This window comes from Perna viridis, chromosome 2 (assembly GCF_037379345.1).
Source record: "Perna viridis isolate PV_CMFRI_1.1 ecotype Kerala chromosome 2, ASM3737934v1, whole genome shotgun sequence".
Lineage (NCBI taxonomy): Eukaryota > Metazoa > Mollusca > Bivalvia > Mytilida > Mytilidae > Perna > Perna viridis.
In genome coordinates this window covers 52,589,060-52,608,769 of record NC_142446.1, presented here as the reverse complement: position 1 = coordinate 52,608,769, position 19,710 = coordinate 52,589,060, and the positions used below count along the sequence as shown (strand labels likewise).

Below are 19,710 nucleotides of genomic sequence, written 5' to 3'. Positions count from 1 at the left end.
ATATAGCACCTCCCAACTTGATGTGGCGGGAAATTAAAACAAATTTAACTCACCACAAATGATTCCTAAGTTTTTTTATATAGACATAAGGAGAGTGGATATGGTGTGTATGTAAAAGAGACAGTAGCCACACCGTGATGGGATGAAAAATGTCCGCTCAAGGCAACCCATGGGTCTTCATTGAACAACAAAGAAACCCTCACACCACTGGGCAGGCTGCGCTGATCGCAAAACATCATTATACACAAGTACAGTGAAATATGTGTCTCTATATATCAAACTAGATATGAATGCGTTATACTCATAAATGTTGTTCCCCGATATTAATTTGTTAATCAGTGAATAATATTCATCATTTATTTAATATATTAAGATGAAAAATATTAAAATATAATTTACCTTCCTTTTGACATCCATTTACCTTGTGACATCTACTAAGTAAACGCGTATTTTGCAACTGATCAATGATATATATTGAATTGATATTGTGCGAAGATAGGATTCTGCTACAAAAATTACATTTATGGTCGTCATCATGAACTCTTGGATCGTTACGATGTATCCATCTGCGTCGCCATCAAAACTGATTTGTTCAACGTGTCATAGTTGTCCTTTCCTCTGTCGTCTACCCCGGATTTGACTTTTTGTGAGCAACTCGGCGGGTGTTTCTAGAAAAGCAGAGGACGCTAATCCTACAGGTGCACCTGGTCCATGCTCTCAGTTTTTAGTGGAGTCCGAGGTGCTCATTTGCTTTTAATTCTTTGTATGTATGATTTTAGTTACTTTATTTTCTTTGTTGTGTATGTCTGTTTTCCATGTCTGGACTTTGTCTCTGGATTACATTCTTTTGATGACCGCTATAAACTTGGTTTCCTTGATTACTCTTAAAAAGTTAAACTTTTGGGAAATCATTTTCTTTTATTCCATTTTATTATCTTTATTATCCTGATGAAAAACAATGATTATTCGCAAACATAAAAGGACATAGTAGAAAAATAATTATTGGAAAGTTCATTTATTGTGTGATTATATTTTCGCATGCAACTTATCAAAGTAGTAAAACAATCATTAGACCCTGCTGTTTCTTTTCTTAACACACCACAGTTATAAAAATACATCCTAACATACAAGAAATAGTTTTGTCAGACAAATTCGTTGCAATCGTGTCAATCTGAATACTGCATTTACTTTGAAAATAGGTAAAGGATCATTAAATATCACATAAAAATTTTTAAAAAAGTAGAAGTGACATTGAAATGAGGTTACATTTATCTGAATTTACATACATGTAACTACAAAAGAAAATAAAGATAATTATTTCGCTAGTGTCGACTACTAACTAAAATCCAATAAAAGCGTACCCATGTCACAGTTAATAATAGGCTGTTAAATCAATCTTCACACACAGGTGATTTAATCGATTAACTCGAAGGTCTTTTAAACATTTATATTAAAACTACACACCCGCTTAAGTGTGCGTTATGAAATAAGTTACACAAATCAGTTTCATACAGAACTATCATGCCTTAATTATTGAGGGTAAGTAGTAGTATAACGTAAATGCAAAGTTTACAATACATTATTATAATAATAACACCACATTTAAACACCTGTATCATTTGTATTAATTCTGTGTAATCCTTCTGAACTTTTTAACGGACTAATTATGATTATTTTGGTTGTATATCAAAAGGTTATCTCTACAACAATTCAATATATCTAGAATGAATTTATGTTCACCTTACGAATATAATATTAGACCGATTTTTTTCATGTGCAGGCAGCAAACAAGGAACTAAAATGTACTTTCATAAAGAAGTGTAAATTGTGAAGTAAATCATTAAACATATAGATAACGTAGCCATATTTAAAAAGGTAAACAAAACACTAAATACAAATAAGGTGTAATGTGTTAAAACAAAAACTAATGAAGGGAATCAAGATTTTCGCAGGAATGAAAAAAGCGCGATCTAGGAACGAAGACCAGACAGGGAAAACAGATCAATATATGTTTCAATTTATTAAACTGGACAAAAGAAAATGAGAACTTTAACTCTTATTCCAGAAGAGAAAGGTCATTTTTCTAACAGTGCAGTGGTATCCCCCCTGACAGAGGTCCTGAGGCCAAAATATGGGCATTCCTTCTTTTAATTGTTTAAATAAGATTTTGTATTTACTTGCATAGCTACATGTACTCCTGTCTTTGGAAATTAACTTTTTTGTTGTAAATGTATAAGATAGCTTCAGTAACTTTTGCAGTATGAAAATAGACATTTGTATTGTATATCAGAAAACACTTATTTTTAATAATACTTTGTCCAGTTGTCTATATCTTGTAAAAAATGATATGTATGGTACACAATAATTAAGAATGAAGCACGCTGTAAACAACTCCAGCCCATTTGTATCTTCACATTTTTCATATAGTATTGGTCGATCAGTAAATATTTTTTTTTATATTCACCGCATGTAATTGGCCTTTCCATTGCCCCTGGTCCCCATTATTTGTTATTCTATAAGTAGATTTGATACATCATTCAATATATACCAACTGTCCTCTTCAAAATTTAATTAAAGAATATCCTTATTTATAAGGTTTATTGACTTTTTGTCAATAGAGATAACTACCTACACAAATTTAAGAGAAATGGGCCACACGAGTCGTTTTAATCGTCCATCGTCCCTTTTTTTTTACATTATAAGTGCATTGTATTAGAAATAGAAATTCCTCTAACGAAACGAACGAAAAACATTTACTTTCTTTAAGATACAATTTCATCATTTTTGTCGCTATGGTGGATGCTTTGAACGTTTCAACAATTCTGGTTGGGACCATTCATGTCTGTTATTTTTCTTTGAATTGTAAAACCTAAGTAAAATATTACCCGATCAATCGTAATGAAGTATTAAAATTTAGGAATTTGCTTGTATACTTCATTTTAATCAAATAGATTAAAACAAACCTTCAATTTTTTATTGTCTTACTATGGATATAGAAATTGCATTAATAGTTAAATCACAGAAACGAGTTCGTTTTACTGTAACATTGTTGCCCACTACATAGAATTTTTAAAATTGGAAGACACTAAATTATTTTGAATTATTTTTGTTGATTTATTACACAGAAATGAAAAGAAATAGCCTTCAACTTGTCTTAGTCTACCAAATGCTTGTAAGTATAAATAATAATAATAATAATAATAATAATAAAAATAATAATAATAATAATAATAACAAAACTTTAAACAGCAGGTTAAAGTCTCTGTTGGTTAAGATGTTTTAAGCAAAAAAACATAATGTACAATATACAGGTATTATTGTAGATTCGTTCATAAAACATGGAAGCATTTTTACTTTATCTATATTATGCATACAATTAATTATTGCTTTAGTCTATATTTCTTTAAATATTATTTTAAATTAGGAAATATGTTTGATGATGCCTTGTTTACTTTTTTCTTCAATCTTCAAAAGAATATTTCGGAAATGGAGGGCAATTAAAACAAACAAATGCGGAATTAAATTAGTGTATGGTGGCTTAACTTAATCTTATCATTCTATGTAGATCCGTACTGTTCAAGCAATTATGTTAGTTGAACATGAACAAAAAGCATTCAAATGTGTAATACTTCGTCAGCTGAGAACCAAGCTAATGCTATAATATTAATGAAATACCAATGAAATAAAATTTACAGACCAATGAATGAGTGAACAATATAACAAAATGTGGACTACTAAATGTTAGTGATATGGAAAAACTTGTATTGCTCGTCCCATAGGCGAGATGCAGTATAATTTGTTCCGGCCATAAGTAACTTTTTTGAGTATTGAATTAAGCAGCAATACAATTTCAGAACTAGTTTTGTTGGTTAACAATTTTATCAATGTAATTATTATACTTGTATACTTGTACATTGTGACATCTTCATAAATGATAATGTAGAACTAAAAATGCCACCACTATAAGTTGCTCAATATGCATTCACCCTGATACATGTAAAACAAAACTCAATATATGCTATTTCATATATGGTTACACAATTGTATTTTAGTCTATATTCACGGAGCTCACAAAAAGGTTTACGTCACAAATCTTAAAAAGTACACTGTCGATTGAGGGAGAGCTGGGGGCTTATGGTTCCTTTGAATAACTTTTCATAAAAGTTTTAAAGATAAGATACAATATTTCTTTCAAATCTTCTTATGTATAATTTTTGTGTGTGTTTTAAATTTTCGATTCTGAAGTATCAATTTGCTTTTCCCGCATCTATATAGATTTAAAGGCTAATTTTACTTTGAATTCAATTCTTCCCTGACCCATTTTTGCCATCAATACAAGAAAACTATATGCTATTTCATATATATTTAATACATCGGATTTCCACAGAACAGTGGATCAGCTTTTAAACAAAATATTAATAAAAAAGGATACATGCACTTTGAAATCAGCCTCATAGCTTGACCTTCTCTTAAAAATGGATGGAAATAGAAAGTATGACAAACAGATAACTTTCCGTTCCGTATCCTCTACTTCCCTTTTACCTGTGGCGAACCTACGCGGTCTGTACTATGCTTATATCACCAATACAAAAATCTTATGGCATTCTTTATGAATTTGTGTATCGTTATAGTGTATGCATCTATATGCAGTGTATCATGAGAACCGATTTTTTTACGAAGTCCTTCTTCTTTTGTCTACACCAGACATGACATTTTCTGAGAAACTCCACGGGTTTCTAAAAAAACAAAATCAGAGGATGCTTACCTCTACTTGTGTACCTGGTCAAGAATTCATTTTGCTTATTAACTTTTGATTCTATGTGTTTTTTTTTTTTTTATTCTTATGTGTACTCTTTTTTCAGGCACTATTTCTGGACTTTCAACCGTTTGAATCATAGTTCCCTTGAATTTACTTTCAAGATCAATGACTAAATAATTACATTAGCATCATTTGATATACATAATAAACTGAATCCGTACCCTTTATGATGGATATCAATGTCACATTATATAATCATCGACGATTATATAAATTATAGTTACTTTTATAGACTTTAAGCTTCCAATACGACCAAAGATGTCCCATTATGAAAGAGAAAGATTACATGAGCAAAGTTAGGTGTAAAGAGTACCATTGTTTAGCCAAAGACAGTAATGGGCCTAACATTTACAAAGAGGAATGTAGAGAAAGGAAATGGGTATCAGCAGGTAACACTATGTGATGTTTCAAAATATTTGGTCTAGTATTTTTAAAAATACTTTTGGTTGATTGGTCTATATTGCTGAAAATTATTCCGAGATATAGAGGTCAAATATTATGTTTCCCGAACTTGCGGATGCAATGTTATATTATGTAAAGGATCAATATAAATGGAAAACAACTTGTAGTGTATTCAATCGAAAGCAATCATAAATTGTTGAATAATTTAATTTTAAATTCGGTGACTTGAATCCATCACAAATGAGAAAACATAAAAAACTTCTGATAATTCTTGCATTAAATGGACAGAACAACTGCTTGAGGTTTACCAATATTCGGATATACTGTCAAATTTTGTTCCTTTTGGTCACTTTCTGGTCATATTTTTGGCATAAAAATAGTGTATATACCAACGAAACGGATGCATTCATTATTACATAGCTTATCATATGTTAAAATATGAAATTGGGTGTGGACATGATTTTCTGGATGTAAATATGTCCAAAAAAAAAAACAACAAAATTTACAATTTTCAGCAGTTTTTTTGCTAAATGATGTTAAATTATTGCACCATTATGAATTCATTATGATGAACTTATGCAACAAATTATTTTTTCCTTATACATGTGTATTTACATATTTTATTGTGTTATGAACAAATGTTATCTTACTTCACCAAAGTTGCTATCTTTAGCATTACTAGCACCATTCGAAGCATAATGCCACTACGCATTTGATATTGAAGTAGATAAGTTCTAGATTTGACTAGAACTTGGTATTCGAACTAGTTTTATTAATTTCATTTCTGATTTTTCCACTCAGCTATTAACTCTTGAATTGTTGTTAGTTAACAGTACTCTCGTTTGCCTTATATCTATCTGACAGTTTCAACAACAGATAAAATACATTTCTAAATGCGTGATATCCACTGTTTTGTGTAACTGCTTTTAATATACCATTCCAGGAAACTATCCAATTATTCGTGGTAGATACATAGATTATGAATCATGTCCAATCGATTCCTATCAACCAAAACGTGATTGGTCGAATGAAAGATACAAATGTATTTTTCTCAAATCCCTGTGTTCAGAAGTAGGTCAGAGGAGATGTGACACTGGAAATACAATAAATGACAGCACGTGCTGGTGTGATGCATCTAGAGGATACCATTTTATTACTCTACCTAATAATACGTGTTTCTGCAGTCCTATACAAGAAGATTGTAGCTGTTACCTCCGTCAGAAGATTAATCAAGGCTTTAAACCAAAAGGTACAGACATGTACAACTGTTTCTGTAGAGTTTTCATTCACCTATATACAACGAATACCTTATTTTGATAGGCATAGTAGTAGTTTCTTCCACTTATACACACAGTAAAAGAAATAATATAAACAACAGAAGTGTCAAGAGATAAAAAGGCCAAATATTTAAACACATATTAAAAAAAACAATAAAAAACCAGCCAACAAAATTCAACAAAAATAAATTATAGAATGGAGTGCTCGATCTTATTTTAAATAAATCTCAAATGCTTCTATCATGTTATGGGGTACCTAACGCCTTCTCTAAAATTTATTCGGCTGGTTTAAATATCTTGAAATTTACTTTAGTGTTTAACTTTGATTTCAAGAAATTTTAACCACATTTCTCATGGGAATATATTCAATGAACATATAGTAGCTTCACTAAGTATCACTTAGATGCTTTGAGTTTAACATAATAATGCCACAAAATGAAATGTTTTGCTGATTTTGACAGTGTTATTTCCCTTAGGTCTCGTGTACCCCCTTAATTTCTTCTTTTTTTTAAATTATTTCCAGAAGCCCAATGCAAAAACGACGATCAAGTTTACGACAAATGTAAATTAACGTAAGATGTTTTGTTCTTGTTCTTAGTAATAGTAATAGTTGGGAAACGAATCATCACAAAAATGAAAATAATGCAACACATTGAAGAGTGTTTTTTGTACGCTTACCCTACCGGTGCACCTGGTCCATGCTCCCAGTTTTTAGTGGAGTCCGAGTTGCTCATTTACTTTTGTTACTTTGTATGTATGATTTTAGTTACTTTATGTTCTTTGTTGTGTATGTCTGTTTTCCATGTCTGGTCTTTGTCCCTTGATTACATTATTTTGATTACCGTTATAACCTTGGTTCCCTTGATTACTCTTTGTACTTCATTATATCATATTTTCATAATTATTTCTGTGAATGTTCATTCCTACTCACTTGTTCGTATTTTACGAATCACTAATACCTATTTCGATACCTAGAATATTGATTACGCTTACATTTACATTTTAGAGTAGCTTAATTTGTTTTTGGTTGTTTATAATTTTTCATGATTTGGTAAGAACTATTCTTTAGTGATTTGTATAAAATATTTTAATCCATTACTTTTTGGTTTTTATTTATATCTTACTTCTTTACCAGCATGTGATGTTTGTACATATGTGAATTTTATGGAAGCTTTCAACTTCTCGCTGGACATCGTCAGTTCGATATACTACACATATATCAAATTTCAAACAATATAATATCGATATATAGTTCAAGGTTTGTGTTAGTTTGCATATAAAAGAAATGTGAAGTGATAAAATCTGTAACGGTATGTGGCATTTATCCCCTTTAGTACGAGAAACAACATTGGTTTTTTTTATGAGTTGAATGTTGTACAAAGAAATAATCTTTGATTTGTTTTCTATTTAGTAGGCAATCTTCTTCCAGTAGTGAATTAACAATTTCGAAAGATACACTTACCTCGTCTAATACTACTAATAACAAAAGAACAAGTAAGTCGTGGTATTTTCAAACTAGTTAAAACATTATACATTTGCGTTTTTTATTTTTTTAAATAAATCACAAAATCTGACCGCGAAAATTCGCTAATCAAGGTATGCTTAGTAATATTGAATAGTTTTCTGCCTTTGTTATATAAGTCTGCAAAGGAGAAGAAATAGTTATATTAAAATAAAATGAAGTAGTTCCATGCTTCGATCCTTAAGCAACAGATGTAGCAAACATTAATATTTAGAGAATTTATTCACGAAAAGATTAAACAATTGAGAATATACAACGTTTACAGTATATTTATTTTTTTTATTTACTTTTTCTGAACTAATAATGTGTAATTACTTTTCAAGCATGGTATTTCAAACTGCTCTATTATGACAGTAAGTTGTAATGGTGCAAAACTATATTTCTGTAAACTTTTTCACAGGAAAAAAATGCACCATGCTTTGTTTAAAGCATGTGTCGTTTTTCACATGTAATACACACGAACATATGCGTTTTACACCTGTTTTTAACACGCATGGGAACCATATGTCAAAATACATGCGTATTCCTCATCATGAATTAAACCCATACATAAAACAATACACATGTAAAACACATCAAGATACTTCTCATTTGTACATGATTGAAAAAATAGTCAATGAGGTAGGTATGACTTTCACTTTGCCTTGAGTAAGAGCTTTTTTTTATTACAGTATTACGTGCGTGACTTCCATTTCCATCATTTTTACAGGCGGACTTTTACTTCCTTCTGTAAAAATAGAAATTACAATTCTAATAGGAATAACTTTGGGTGAGTAAGCCTTTAAAATCCAAGTGTTTTCACCTCAAAGCAAAACCTTAGAATGAAAACTTGGATAAAACATACAGAAAAACATCTGTGAAAGGTGAAGATGAATCTTAAGGGGTCTTACATTGAACGTTTATTTTGCTTAATAAATTTCTTTTTACTTAAAATCTATTAAAATCTTTATTTTCATCGACGGTCACCAACCAGGAACAAAAATGTCTGTGCAATCACCAAATCCCGAAAACACTTGCCATTTTTTGCTTACCATATATAAATTTGTACGGTCGTGTCAATTTTCTAGTATTTATATATCCATATAAAAAGAAATCCGAAGCAATATTATGATTTATCATAGTTCTATACCTCTCTTTCAATTATAAGCGTTCATATGTGTCTCAATTCAATGGAAACAAGGCTAACGCTCAAAATTACGCCTACCAAGCCATGTATTAGTACGTCTTTCAAAGTCTGATCATTTATAGAAGTAAAAAATCTAATTAAGATATCATACCTCTATTGTCTTATGCATAACGTGGACACTTTAATTGGTATTATTCTATCAGCAGTATAAATATATGAAAAACAGTCTCACAAAAAATGAATAGCCGAAAGGGATCAGGAAAGCAATTAGAACTTAGTCTTTCTCAACTCGATTATCGCATGCGAATGTACGGCAATCGGGAAGAAACTTTTCTCCATGCACGAAACCTAATGTATACTCATAACAATGAATATAAAAAAATAGTGATTTACAATTTTTTTACAGCGTTTTTACTACCGATTATAGTAGTCTACATATTATCAGGTAATGTCTTGATGTGTTTTACTGATCAATTTCCGAATATAAGCATGCCTAAATTGATAGTATTCTAAGTGGTATGGTTAGTTTGTTGTTGAAAATTTGATGGTACAAATATGTGAAAAGTAAAAACCCAAAGTTCTTTCGGCCTAAAATGTTCATTCCCTTGGTTTTTGGGACAATTTTCTTTAACAAATCAAATTAGAAATATAAGACTACAATACGTTACAAAACAATATACACATAGACCAATAGTTGGCCTTGGACTGACAGTTTTTCCGGGTGGGGTTGTTGTCTCTATGATATATACACCATTTCTGCTAAGTTATATAAATTTGTTCGAATTAGAAACTATAATTAAAAGAAATGTGAAGTTACATTTGCTTTAATGCCGAATGTTACCGATATAACTAATAGTAAAACGCGTCTAAGCCCCGGACTCACTCGAGGATCGCTATTGTATATTTTCTGAAATAGAAACAACTTATTCAATCAACCACTTTTTTTTTCTGGGAATTCTCGATTTGTTACAAAATATTGATCCAGTTATTGTCGACAGTAAATTAGATTTCACATTACCTTACACAAGATTTTTATTTGAATGAATTAAGAAACAACGTTCACATTAAAAAAAAAATAAATGTCACTACCAAAAGCATTAATAAGTTAATGTTTTATGATTTGATTTGTAATTGTGTATAAGAATCGGGTGAAATTGGAAAAGTCAGAAACACCATTCTGACAATTTACTATCACTCAAGAATGCATTCCCTTTCTGAAAAAAAAACAAAACATATTTGATCTCTCCATCACTGGCTTTATATGATTTTTTTCAATGGAATCTCTTAAAAATGGGGTTTTTAACAGAATTACAGTCCCTGTGTGATAAACTTCCCATTTGCCCCATATCCCATTGCCAAATCCCCCATTCATCATTGCCCCATGCCCCTAGCCCCACCCCCATTGTCCCATCTCCCATTACCCCATAGCCCATTTCCAATAGCCCCATTCCCCCATTGCTCCATCCCCCATTGCATCGACTTATTTCGGAAAGAAAATCAATAAATGTTTCATTAAACATATATAATGAATGAGGATCCAAAAGGTTTAAATTTTGTGCAATCAATATTAATTTTAGAATCTCGCCGCCGAGTTCGAGATTCACCGAAGTCACGCGATATTTGCATTGTATACATGTATCGTCGCCATTCGAGCTGCATAAGAAATAACCATTAAAAATATTCTTAAAACTGTAGATATAAATATAAATTGTGCGTAAATCTAATTTCTAAAATGATTCTTAAAATGGATATTATTGTTTTATTTCAAATATAAAATAGGGAAACACTTTTCCAAATGTATACATATCCAGTCTAAGTTCAAGAAAGTAATATGTTTCTGTAAACAGTATGGATGCAAACAAATTAAATTTCAATGGTGGACTGATATAATTGTTTCAAATGTAAAAATTGTCGAAATAAGCATCATTTGTGTGGCTGCGACACATTATTTCAGACATAATTTGGCGGATTGTAAGGGTGCGAACAATTTTGATTTCAATAATGGTCCAAAATTATTCTAGAAAATATTAAAAATGGCAATATTAGTATCCATTTGGTGGTTATGACACCTATATTTCAGTCAAAAATCTTCAAAATGACATATTTTTGCGAAGTGTATGTTTGCGAAGACTTTTTATACTACCTGTTAGTCTAACATTATTGTAAAGAATGTTAAAATTGTAAATATCAGTATTATGTTGATGGCTCTGATAATTCAAAGCAAATTCTTGAAAATGAGATATTTTTGCAAATAAGATTAGTACGAACACTTGAAATTACCTTAATGGTCTTATATCATTGTTATAAAATTGTCAAAAAGTGAATAATATGTGTGACTGTGACGCATTAATTTCAGTCCAATTTCTCAAACATTCCATCTTTCTGCAGATTGTAAAGGTGCCAACAATTTTAATTTTAATAATGGCCCAAAATTATTGTTTAAAATATTAAAAATGGCAATATTAATATCCAGTTGGTGTTTGCGACACTAATATTTCAGTCAAGAATCTTCAAAATGACATGTTTTTGCAAAGTGTATGTATGCAAACACTTTTAATATACCTATTCGTCTAAATTTATTGTAAAGAATGTTAAAATTGTCAATATCACTTTTGTTGATGGCTGTGATACGTATATTTCGGATAGAGTTCTTGAAAATTAGGTGTTTTTTTTTTTTTTGCAAATTTAATGAGCGCAAACGCTTGAAATTACCTTTATGGTCTTACATTATCGTTCAAAATGTTAAAATTGTCAAAATAAGCATCATATGTGTGGCTGTGACACATTAATTTCAGTCCAATTTCTCAATAATGACATATTTATGCAGATTGTAAGGGCGGACAATTCTTATGTCAATAATTGTCCAATTCAAATTATTTTTTAAATAAGAATGACAATATTACTATCCTTTTCGAGGTTCTGACAAATGACTTATTTCTGTCAATTAAAAGGGAATCAACATTTTATATTTTGCTAATGGTCTTCTTATTATTGCTCAATATGTTCAATTTGTCATATAAAAATCATGTGAGTGTCTCCGACACAAAATTATTTCAATCCAGATTTGAAAAAAAATGATATATGTTTAGAAACGTATGAGCGCGACCATCTATAATGACTGGAAATTATATGTACTTCCGATAAATATTTTTAAAAAGTCAATGAATAATGAACTACGACACCTATGATCATTTAAAATTATTCTAAAACAAGATTAAGAAATAACAACAATCTTTAGATTGCTGACATTGAATTATGATAGGTACGTTGCTTGCGAGAAAAGGCAGAACAATTATTTTTGATTGACCAATCAGAATTATTCCATCGCCCCATTCCCAATTCCCCATTGCTCTATTCATATATCCCATTACCAATGCCCATTCCCCATTGCCCCATCCCCAATTCTCCATTGCTCCATTCCCATGCCCCATTCCCCGTAAGATGGGAAGTTTATACCGTACAGGTACTGTATCTGCACTTGAAATGTTCATTTTCGTTGCACTTTAATGGAATTGTAACTTAATGGTCCAGCATTATATGGAAAATATGTTTTCCGAGACTGACATTCAAAACTAATCGTTACCCTGCATAATCGATTGTTTCTTCAATTTTACTTTCTTAATGGCTCGAAGAAACAGAAAAGATTGAAAAGGAAAGCCTTCCAGCTAAAACATCCTCGACAGAAGATTCTCGAAAAAGTTCTAAACTTTCAGGTCTGTTAATTTGTTTAACTGCTGCTATTCTATTAGATAATCATTCCACAGCACAATTAAGAAATGACTATTATCATTTTTGCTCATAAAGAAATAACCGCACACTGATTTAGCAATGAGAGGTACTTTAGTATTTCTGTCGCAAAGGTATTTAATAAGCAAATGTTTGCGGTTCGAAGCAAAACTAAAGTAAAGCAAAACAATAAATAACGAACAACAAACAGAAACACAAATAAATGATAAAATAAAAATATGAAGCTTAAACTGTGATTAAAACGAAAAGTACGAACATTCTTTTGAAAACAGTAGCATACATACTACTGTTCGCGATAAAAGTAAACAGACTTGTTCATGTATTGAATAAATATTTTAATTATAAAAAGGAATAATCAAGAGAACCAAGATTTTAGTTGATATCAAACGAATGCACGCCTGTGATAAAAACTAGACAGGGAAACAGATACACACAATGAAGAACATTATATAACAATGTGTACTGGTAGGGTAAATGCCCTTTGCTTTTCTAGAAACATCCGCCAATGGCTAAGAACATTTCAATTTTACCTGGTTTTAGCTTAAATCGTTATTTTAAATCCGCCTGGAAAGTTTATTAATTAACATTACACACCATATATGTTAAGATGTATTCTTATTTCCTTTTTAGCAGAAAACACTATTCAGTCAGCTATAGGTAAATCCTACACCTGCAAAACATTAGCAAAACATTATCTTAAACAAATGAAGTGTACGACGTCTTATGATAATTATATCTAATTCAATTATTTATATATATATTATTATGTTTGTTAATGCTTGGAACAAAGTGTTTGCTTTCAGTATTAGAATTAGTTATACCTGTTTTGTACTTAAAGCTTTTCGGACGTCCATTTGTAGTTTTACTGTCTCAAATCTGGTTAACCCTTGCAACGCGTAGCGGAGGAAATTAACAGATATTTGCGACGGTAAAAACTACAGATGGACATCTGCAAAGCTCAAATACAAAATGATTATCTCTATTGTCATGAAATTATTCTAAATGAGCCGTGAAGCGTAAATCTTACAATTTACTTATTCAATAAGGGTACTCGTTGACTCATATTGACCGCTCTTCGAAATTTACAAAGATAATTACAGTTCGTTCAGAGATATCGATATTTGGACCTTACCTTAGTGTTTTTTCGTCTTGGTTCAAAAAGAATTACAATAAGCAAATTAGGTAGTGAAAAATTTGCTTAATAACATATATATAATATATAATATCTATATTAGTTTCTTGTCTCAAATTATTGCTTATTCAATTATATTGACATATTTTATCATGCCTGTTAACGTTTTGAGCAAAGTGCTAGCTCTCTAAATTGGAAGTATCATTTTCGTTGTATTTCAACAATAGATTTTATTTGAGTTTCTTGTCACAAATAATAATTACTACAATAAAAGCGGTACCGAGAGCTGTGAAGTGATCAAGGGAACCAAGGTTATAACGGTAATCAAAGAGTAATCAAGGGAACCAAGGTCATAGCGGTAATCAAGAGAATGTAATCCAGGGACAAAGACCAAACATGGGAAACAGAATACACAACAAAGAACATACAGTAACTAAAAGCATACATACAAAGTAACAAAAGCAAATGAGCAACTCGGAGTCCACTAAAAACTGGCAGCATGGACCAGGTGCACCCGTAGGGTAAGCGTCCTCTGTTTTCTAGAAACACCCGCTGAGTTGCTCATAAAAAGTCAAGTCCGGGGTAGACAAACGAGGAAAGGAAAACTATGACCCGTTGAATAAATCAGTTTTCATGGTGCAGATGGATACACCATACATTACTATATTAAGATAATGAATGATGGAATTTGTGTGGATTTTCTTATTGTCTTTCAGAAGAAAAAAGTCGGTCGTTTCAAAAAGAAACTCCTACAACAAATACAGCCCTTCCAACAAAGCAGGAATCTGCATTCGTTGATAAAATGTCAGGTATTAGTGTTGAACTATACATATTTCTTCTTATCTATGGTATCGAATTTAGTTGGTCTGATGCAATTTTAAAAAAGAAACGCTGAAACTTAATTTATCACAAAATTTAGTTAGGAAAAAAAGTACACATACCAAAACGAAGACCTTTATATACCAAAACTTTACAAATGGTTCAGTTAAGAAAGATGTTAGTTTGCCACGGTTCAAAATACATCTGAAGTCATAAACAATGACTTTTAAAGTTTATTTAGACACGTTTTCGGTTTGCGATTTAGGTACATTTCACCGTCACTGCATAAACATTTAAAAAATGACTTTACTTTTAAACACTTTTTCGAGGTATACTTTCTGTCTTATGGACCTTTTTTCACATGTCCATAGGAACTTGAAAATTAGTTTACTCTGAGAAAATTTGTTTTATGTAAATTCAACAATCTTAGGAAAGAGCGTTTAGCACTAATTTGTTTCACGTCATGGATCTCATCATTGTCTATGTTGATTGGTATCAAGTCAATTGCCTTTTTCACGTGTAATACCTTTTTGTAGATGAGCATCAGAAGATTGAGTCAACAAAAGAAACTACGAAAAAGGGTATGAACTATTCATTTGTCGAAGAGTTTTTATGTATAGAATCATGTCAAATCAAGTTTACCGAACGATATTTAAGACAGAATTCCAACAGTTGTCGAATCTTTACTTAATTTTAAATTTTAAGGCTTTCGGTTTTAGCAATAAGCAATTAGGGTTTGACATAAATTGAAGAGTATTTTAAACACATTTTGAAATGCATTTTTTCTGTTGTTTTTTTTTAAATACTAGTAGACTTTTATAGTGTGTACAAATCAAATCACGTGTTTGCTATTACCTTCTGTGACTGTAATTATTTAGGTACATAACTCATTTCTCACGTAATATGATATGATAATCTAATAAATGTAATATGCATTTTTAGGAATTAAAATAATGCGTTGTTGTTTTTGTTTACGTTGGTATGTAATTTCATTTTTAAATTTTGATAAAATGAATTAAATTTAGACAGACACTTTCCTCGCGCAGTCCCATTATGAAAAGATATTTCATTTTATCAGTTGGTTAATTCACGCAGCATATCAATTGATGACTCCTTTTCTGAATTTCTGTACAGTGTTTTAACATAAATTATTGGCATTCATCACTCACATAAAACGTTACCCTATATACTCATTTTATGGATGACAAAGCTAATGTGTGATATATCACAGAACTTTAATATCATTTAAATTATTACATGTTCTTTTATTAAGAAAACCGTTTAAGCAGTAAACAGCATACTTATAACTTCTTATACTGTATACTGTGTAAAATGACCGTAGATACATTAATTAGTATACTGCACTTTTGTGGTTGCAAAATATCAACTCAGATATAAATTGATGACACCTTAATTATACATTTGTTGATAGAGATTGCTGAAACAATAAAGCTTTTTAAAGTACTATTTTATTCCGTACCTTGGACACGATATGTACTTTGAAAATAGTTACACCAATCTTAATTTTAAACTTGTGACAATATTACTTAAAAAGCTATTTTCATTTGTTATGTTCTATTATTTGCTTATTTTTTTAGTCTGTGGGCTGGAAGGGTCAAACGTACATCCCCTTATTAATTTAATGGAAATTTCGAGACCTTTCTATCTCCCATTACCAAAGAAATAAATTTGTCGTTAAAAACATTGTCTACTCCTTTTTGGTATAACCCTACATTTCCACCAACCCATGTAAGTCAGAAAGCCAAGATTTTTGTGAGTGAATTGTCTTTCCGGGGTAAGTATGTGTAAAACTTTAAATGCATAAAAGTAGCATTATATAGCACAATGTCCCACAGCATTACAACAGAACGACGAAAAATGTGGTATCACTTAGACTTTTGAGTAAAAAAAGAGAAAAATGTATCCCTACCCCACCAAATATAGCTTAGAACAAATTCAAACAATCTTTCTGTATCAAACATAATTCTCATTCACAGCATACATACAATGTAAAATTTATATATTGTGTATCATAATTAATTGGACATTACATGTGAAGCAGAAGAAAATTTGAAATTCCGAAAATTACTGTTTTTTTTTAAACTCATTATTGTCAACTTGAAAACGGACAAATACTTGCATGAAATGAGCAAACATGTTGAATAAATCGATAATTAAAATACTTGTACTATTTTTTTTATAGATTCTATAAATTTCATGTTGAGATTTTTCCTTATGGATAGGGGTGGCAATTTTTCACCTAATTGGACTTGGAAAGTCAAATTTTGTAACTTAGGCTCCTAACAAGATACTACTCTATATAATTGTGTTTGAATATACAAAAACTTGTTTGAAGTGCGATATTTTCATTTACAGATGAAATAAAAGAAAGTATGAAATTTTTAAAAAAAATCATGAAATACTCATTTTTGTCACATTCAAACTGAAAAATACGCGCCTGATATGAGCAGATATAACTAATACATTGATAATCTACCAATAGTACCCAGAATGTCTATTGCTCACCGTTTATAAGCTAAAATTAACTTTTAGGCTCATGTTGTGGTATTTTTTGATAGGCAGGGGTGACATTTTTTTTTCCAAAACTTGAATTGGGAAAGTTCAAATATGTATTACTAGGACTCATCTGAAAGCTCAAGCATAATATTATTGTACTGCATCATACAAAAGTTTGTGCTGTTTTGGAAAAAATGCAATAAAGGATGAAATATAAGAAATTCTGATGTTCTAAAAATTCCTTTATTTTACAATTTGGTAGTAGTGTTAACCCCAAAAAGGAAATTTTGACTGCAAAAATCGCCACAGGTCATCAAAGAATCCCGGAAGTATTGATTTTGATAATCCTTAACATAACATACTAAAGTAGTCATTTGTACTGAAGCATGAGTACTCTAGGGGGTTTGACAATGTAACTATGTCAACTTAAATGATTTTTCGTAGGGTTGGGGTATGATTTCCCCATTTTACTCCGAAACTCTGTGTTACTGCAATTTTTTTTATAGCATTGTGAAGCTGAGACATTGGGCTATATGATGATACCTATTCATGTCTATTAAAAAAATTTAAAAAAAATGAGTTTTTGTTTCTATTAGGTATAAAACGTAACCAAAAACACCAGAATGCTTCAGTTTATTTATTTTTATTCGTACATTTGAGATACAAGGTTAGCTGAAAATCCTATTTGGTTGATGAGTGGGGTGCACACTATCATATCAACCAACTTATATATTTTATTATCATTGAATAATAATCTGTTTTTATTCATCAATTCATACTTATTACAGCCATATCCATTGTACACGTAGAGGAAAACACAGTGAATGTATCCCTGTTCAAAAAGACCTTGATTAAAAGTTTAAAATTATCTGATGATTCAGTGGATATAAATGATCCTGGCCTATTAAATAGAGAAAAAGAAGTCACCATGGATGATCTGTTGAACTACAGTGAATTTATATTTCTTTTTCTTTCAAGAGACTTCACAATGGAAAATTTGAAAAAAAAAGGGTACGACTGTGGTGATATTCTAGAAAATAGAAATCATTTCAAAGTAATAAAGGTTGATGGTTTTGCATCGGATAGGAAGGTGAAAGACCAGTTCAGAATCGATCTTTCTTATTATAATAATACTAACTTCAATCATGACGTACAGGTTTTATGGGGAAAGTTATACAGTCAAAGTCTTGAAGTCTTGTCCTAGTTACTATAGCAAAAGTCGCCGAGTTTCTTGAAATCGGAGTAATGATCATAATTTCATAAAGAAAAGCATTAGAGGAGAGAGTCTAAACATTGTATACACTGTAATGTTATTACAGTTACTCACCAACACAACAGTACATGTAGCACAAGAATGCTGTAAATTGGAAATAATGTAAATGGTGCATTATATGATGTTCAACGTATACTTCCTTTATGTATGATTATGTGTGTATGTGTGTGTGTGTTTGTAATTTATATTTTCATGTAATAATCTGCTTAATTAAACTCTATTTTAAATGTTTGTATTTCTTATTTATTTAATTGTTGATAATTAGACGCACAGTATATGTTTACAAAGTGTCACATATTTCCGTTTATAGTATTGTAGTTGCGACATTAGCGATAAAACAACATAGCGATTCATTATCAACAATGTCAGTTGAGTACAAATATTTTCGTCAACTTTGAGCAAAATCAATACGAATTGTGACTAAACACGTTAATTTATCCCTATAGTTAAATAACACCATAACAATAAAGTTGAAAATGGTAGCACTTTCCGTATATTCGTTAAACCCTTCATTTTGTTCATTATATAGCCATGATAATGTAGCTTAAAGGATATAATTTGACTGTCTTTGTGGTTATAAAAATACTTTGCACTTATATATGGTATTTGTGATATATGATAATGACCGACTAAGGGATTTCTTTACGTCCTTTGCTATTATTGTTCATGAAATTCATTTATGTACTATAGTATGCGAATCGCTTTTATATAATTAGCAACTTATTTTAATACAGATAAAATGCGCCCCCCCCCCCCGCGGTAATTCCTCCCTCGATTTCGTAGAGCAGTATTCGCAAGAGAGGTTAATTTTTTGGCGAGGTTTTATTTCAATACCTTTGGTGACAGAGTTTTCATGAAAATCATGTCTGTACATTTAAAAGTAAGTGAAACCTTAAGTGAATGTAATACATCTGTGTACTATTTACAACACATTAGTCACCATTTGTTTCTATTAAATGAAAAGTTGGGACCCCGCAGTCCATCTCAATTGGAAGAGTTTGAAACAATTCTGCTGAGGGGCTATTTAATTTTGCACTCTGTGTAAATATCCTTTAAAAAGTTCTGTTTTTATGTTA

At 30.8% G+C, this 19,710-nt stretch overlaps 1 protein-coding gene across 12 annotated transcripts; it reads left to right on the top strand.

Annotated features, from left to right (window-relative positions):
- Positions 1-1,411: 1,411 nt before the first annotated feature.
- Positions 1,412-18,865, top strand: LOC148625979 (uncharacterized). Of its 12 annotated transcripts, none has more exons than XM_088569466.1 (13): positions 1,412-1,539; positions 3,126-3,172; positions 5,052-5,208; positions 6,165-6,470; positions 7,022-7,070; positions 7,913-7,992; positions 8,730-8,789; positions 9,553-9,591; positions 12,779-12,859; positions 13,524-13,550; positions 14,742-14,834; positions 15,381-15,425; positions 18,150-18,865. In XM_088569466.1, exons 2-13 carry the CDS (start codon positions 3,128-3,130, stop codon positions 18,563-18,565), a joined length of 1,398 nt encoding a protein of 465 aa, XP_088425592.1. In that variant the 5' UTR covers positions 1,412-1,539; positions 3,126-3,127; the 3' UTR covers positions 18,566-18,865. The 12 variants fall into 12 exon arrangements, with proteins under 12 accessions (XP_088425592.1, XP_088425591.1, XP_088425589.1 ...); XM_088569465.1 differs by having other exon boundaries at positions 7,910-7,992; positions 13,527-13,550; XM_088569463.1 differs by having other exon boundaries at positions 7,910-7,992.
- The last annotated feature ends 845 nt before the right edge of the window (positions 18,866-19,710 follow it).

Bases quoted from the DNA above. Each gene is read 5' to 3' on its own strand.
- LOC148625979 (XM_088569463.1), top strand. From the start codon at position 3,128: ATGAAAAGAAATAGCCTTCAACTTGTCTTAGTCTACCAAATGCTT. The intron at 3,173-5,051 runs GTAAGTATAAAT...TTACTTTTATAG, and splicing joins TCTTAGTCTACCAAATGCTT to ACTTTAAGCTTCCAATACGA. The intron at 13,551-14,741 runs GTAAATCCTACA...ATTGTCTTTCAG, and splicing joins CACTATTCAGTCAGCTATAG to AAGAAAAAAGTCGGTCGTTT.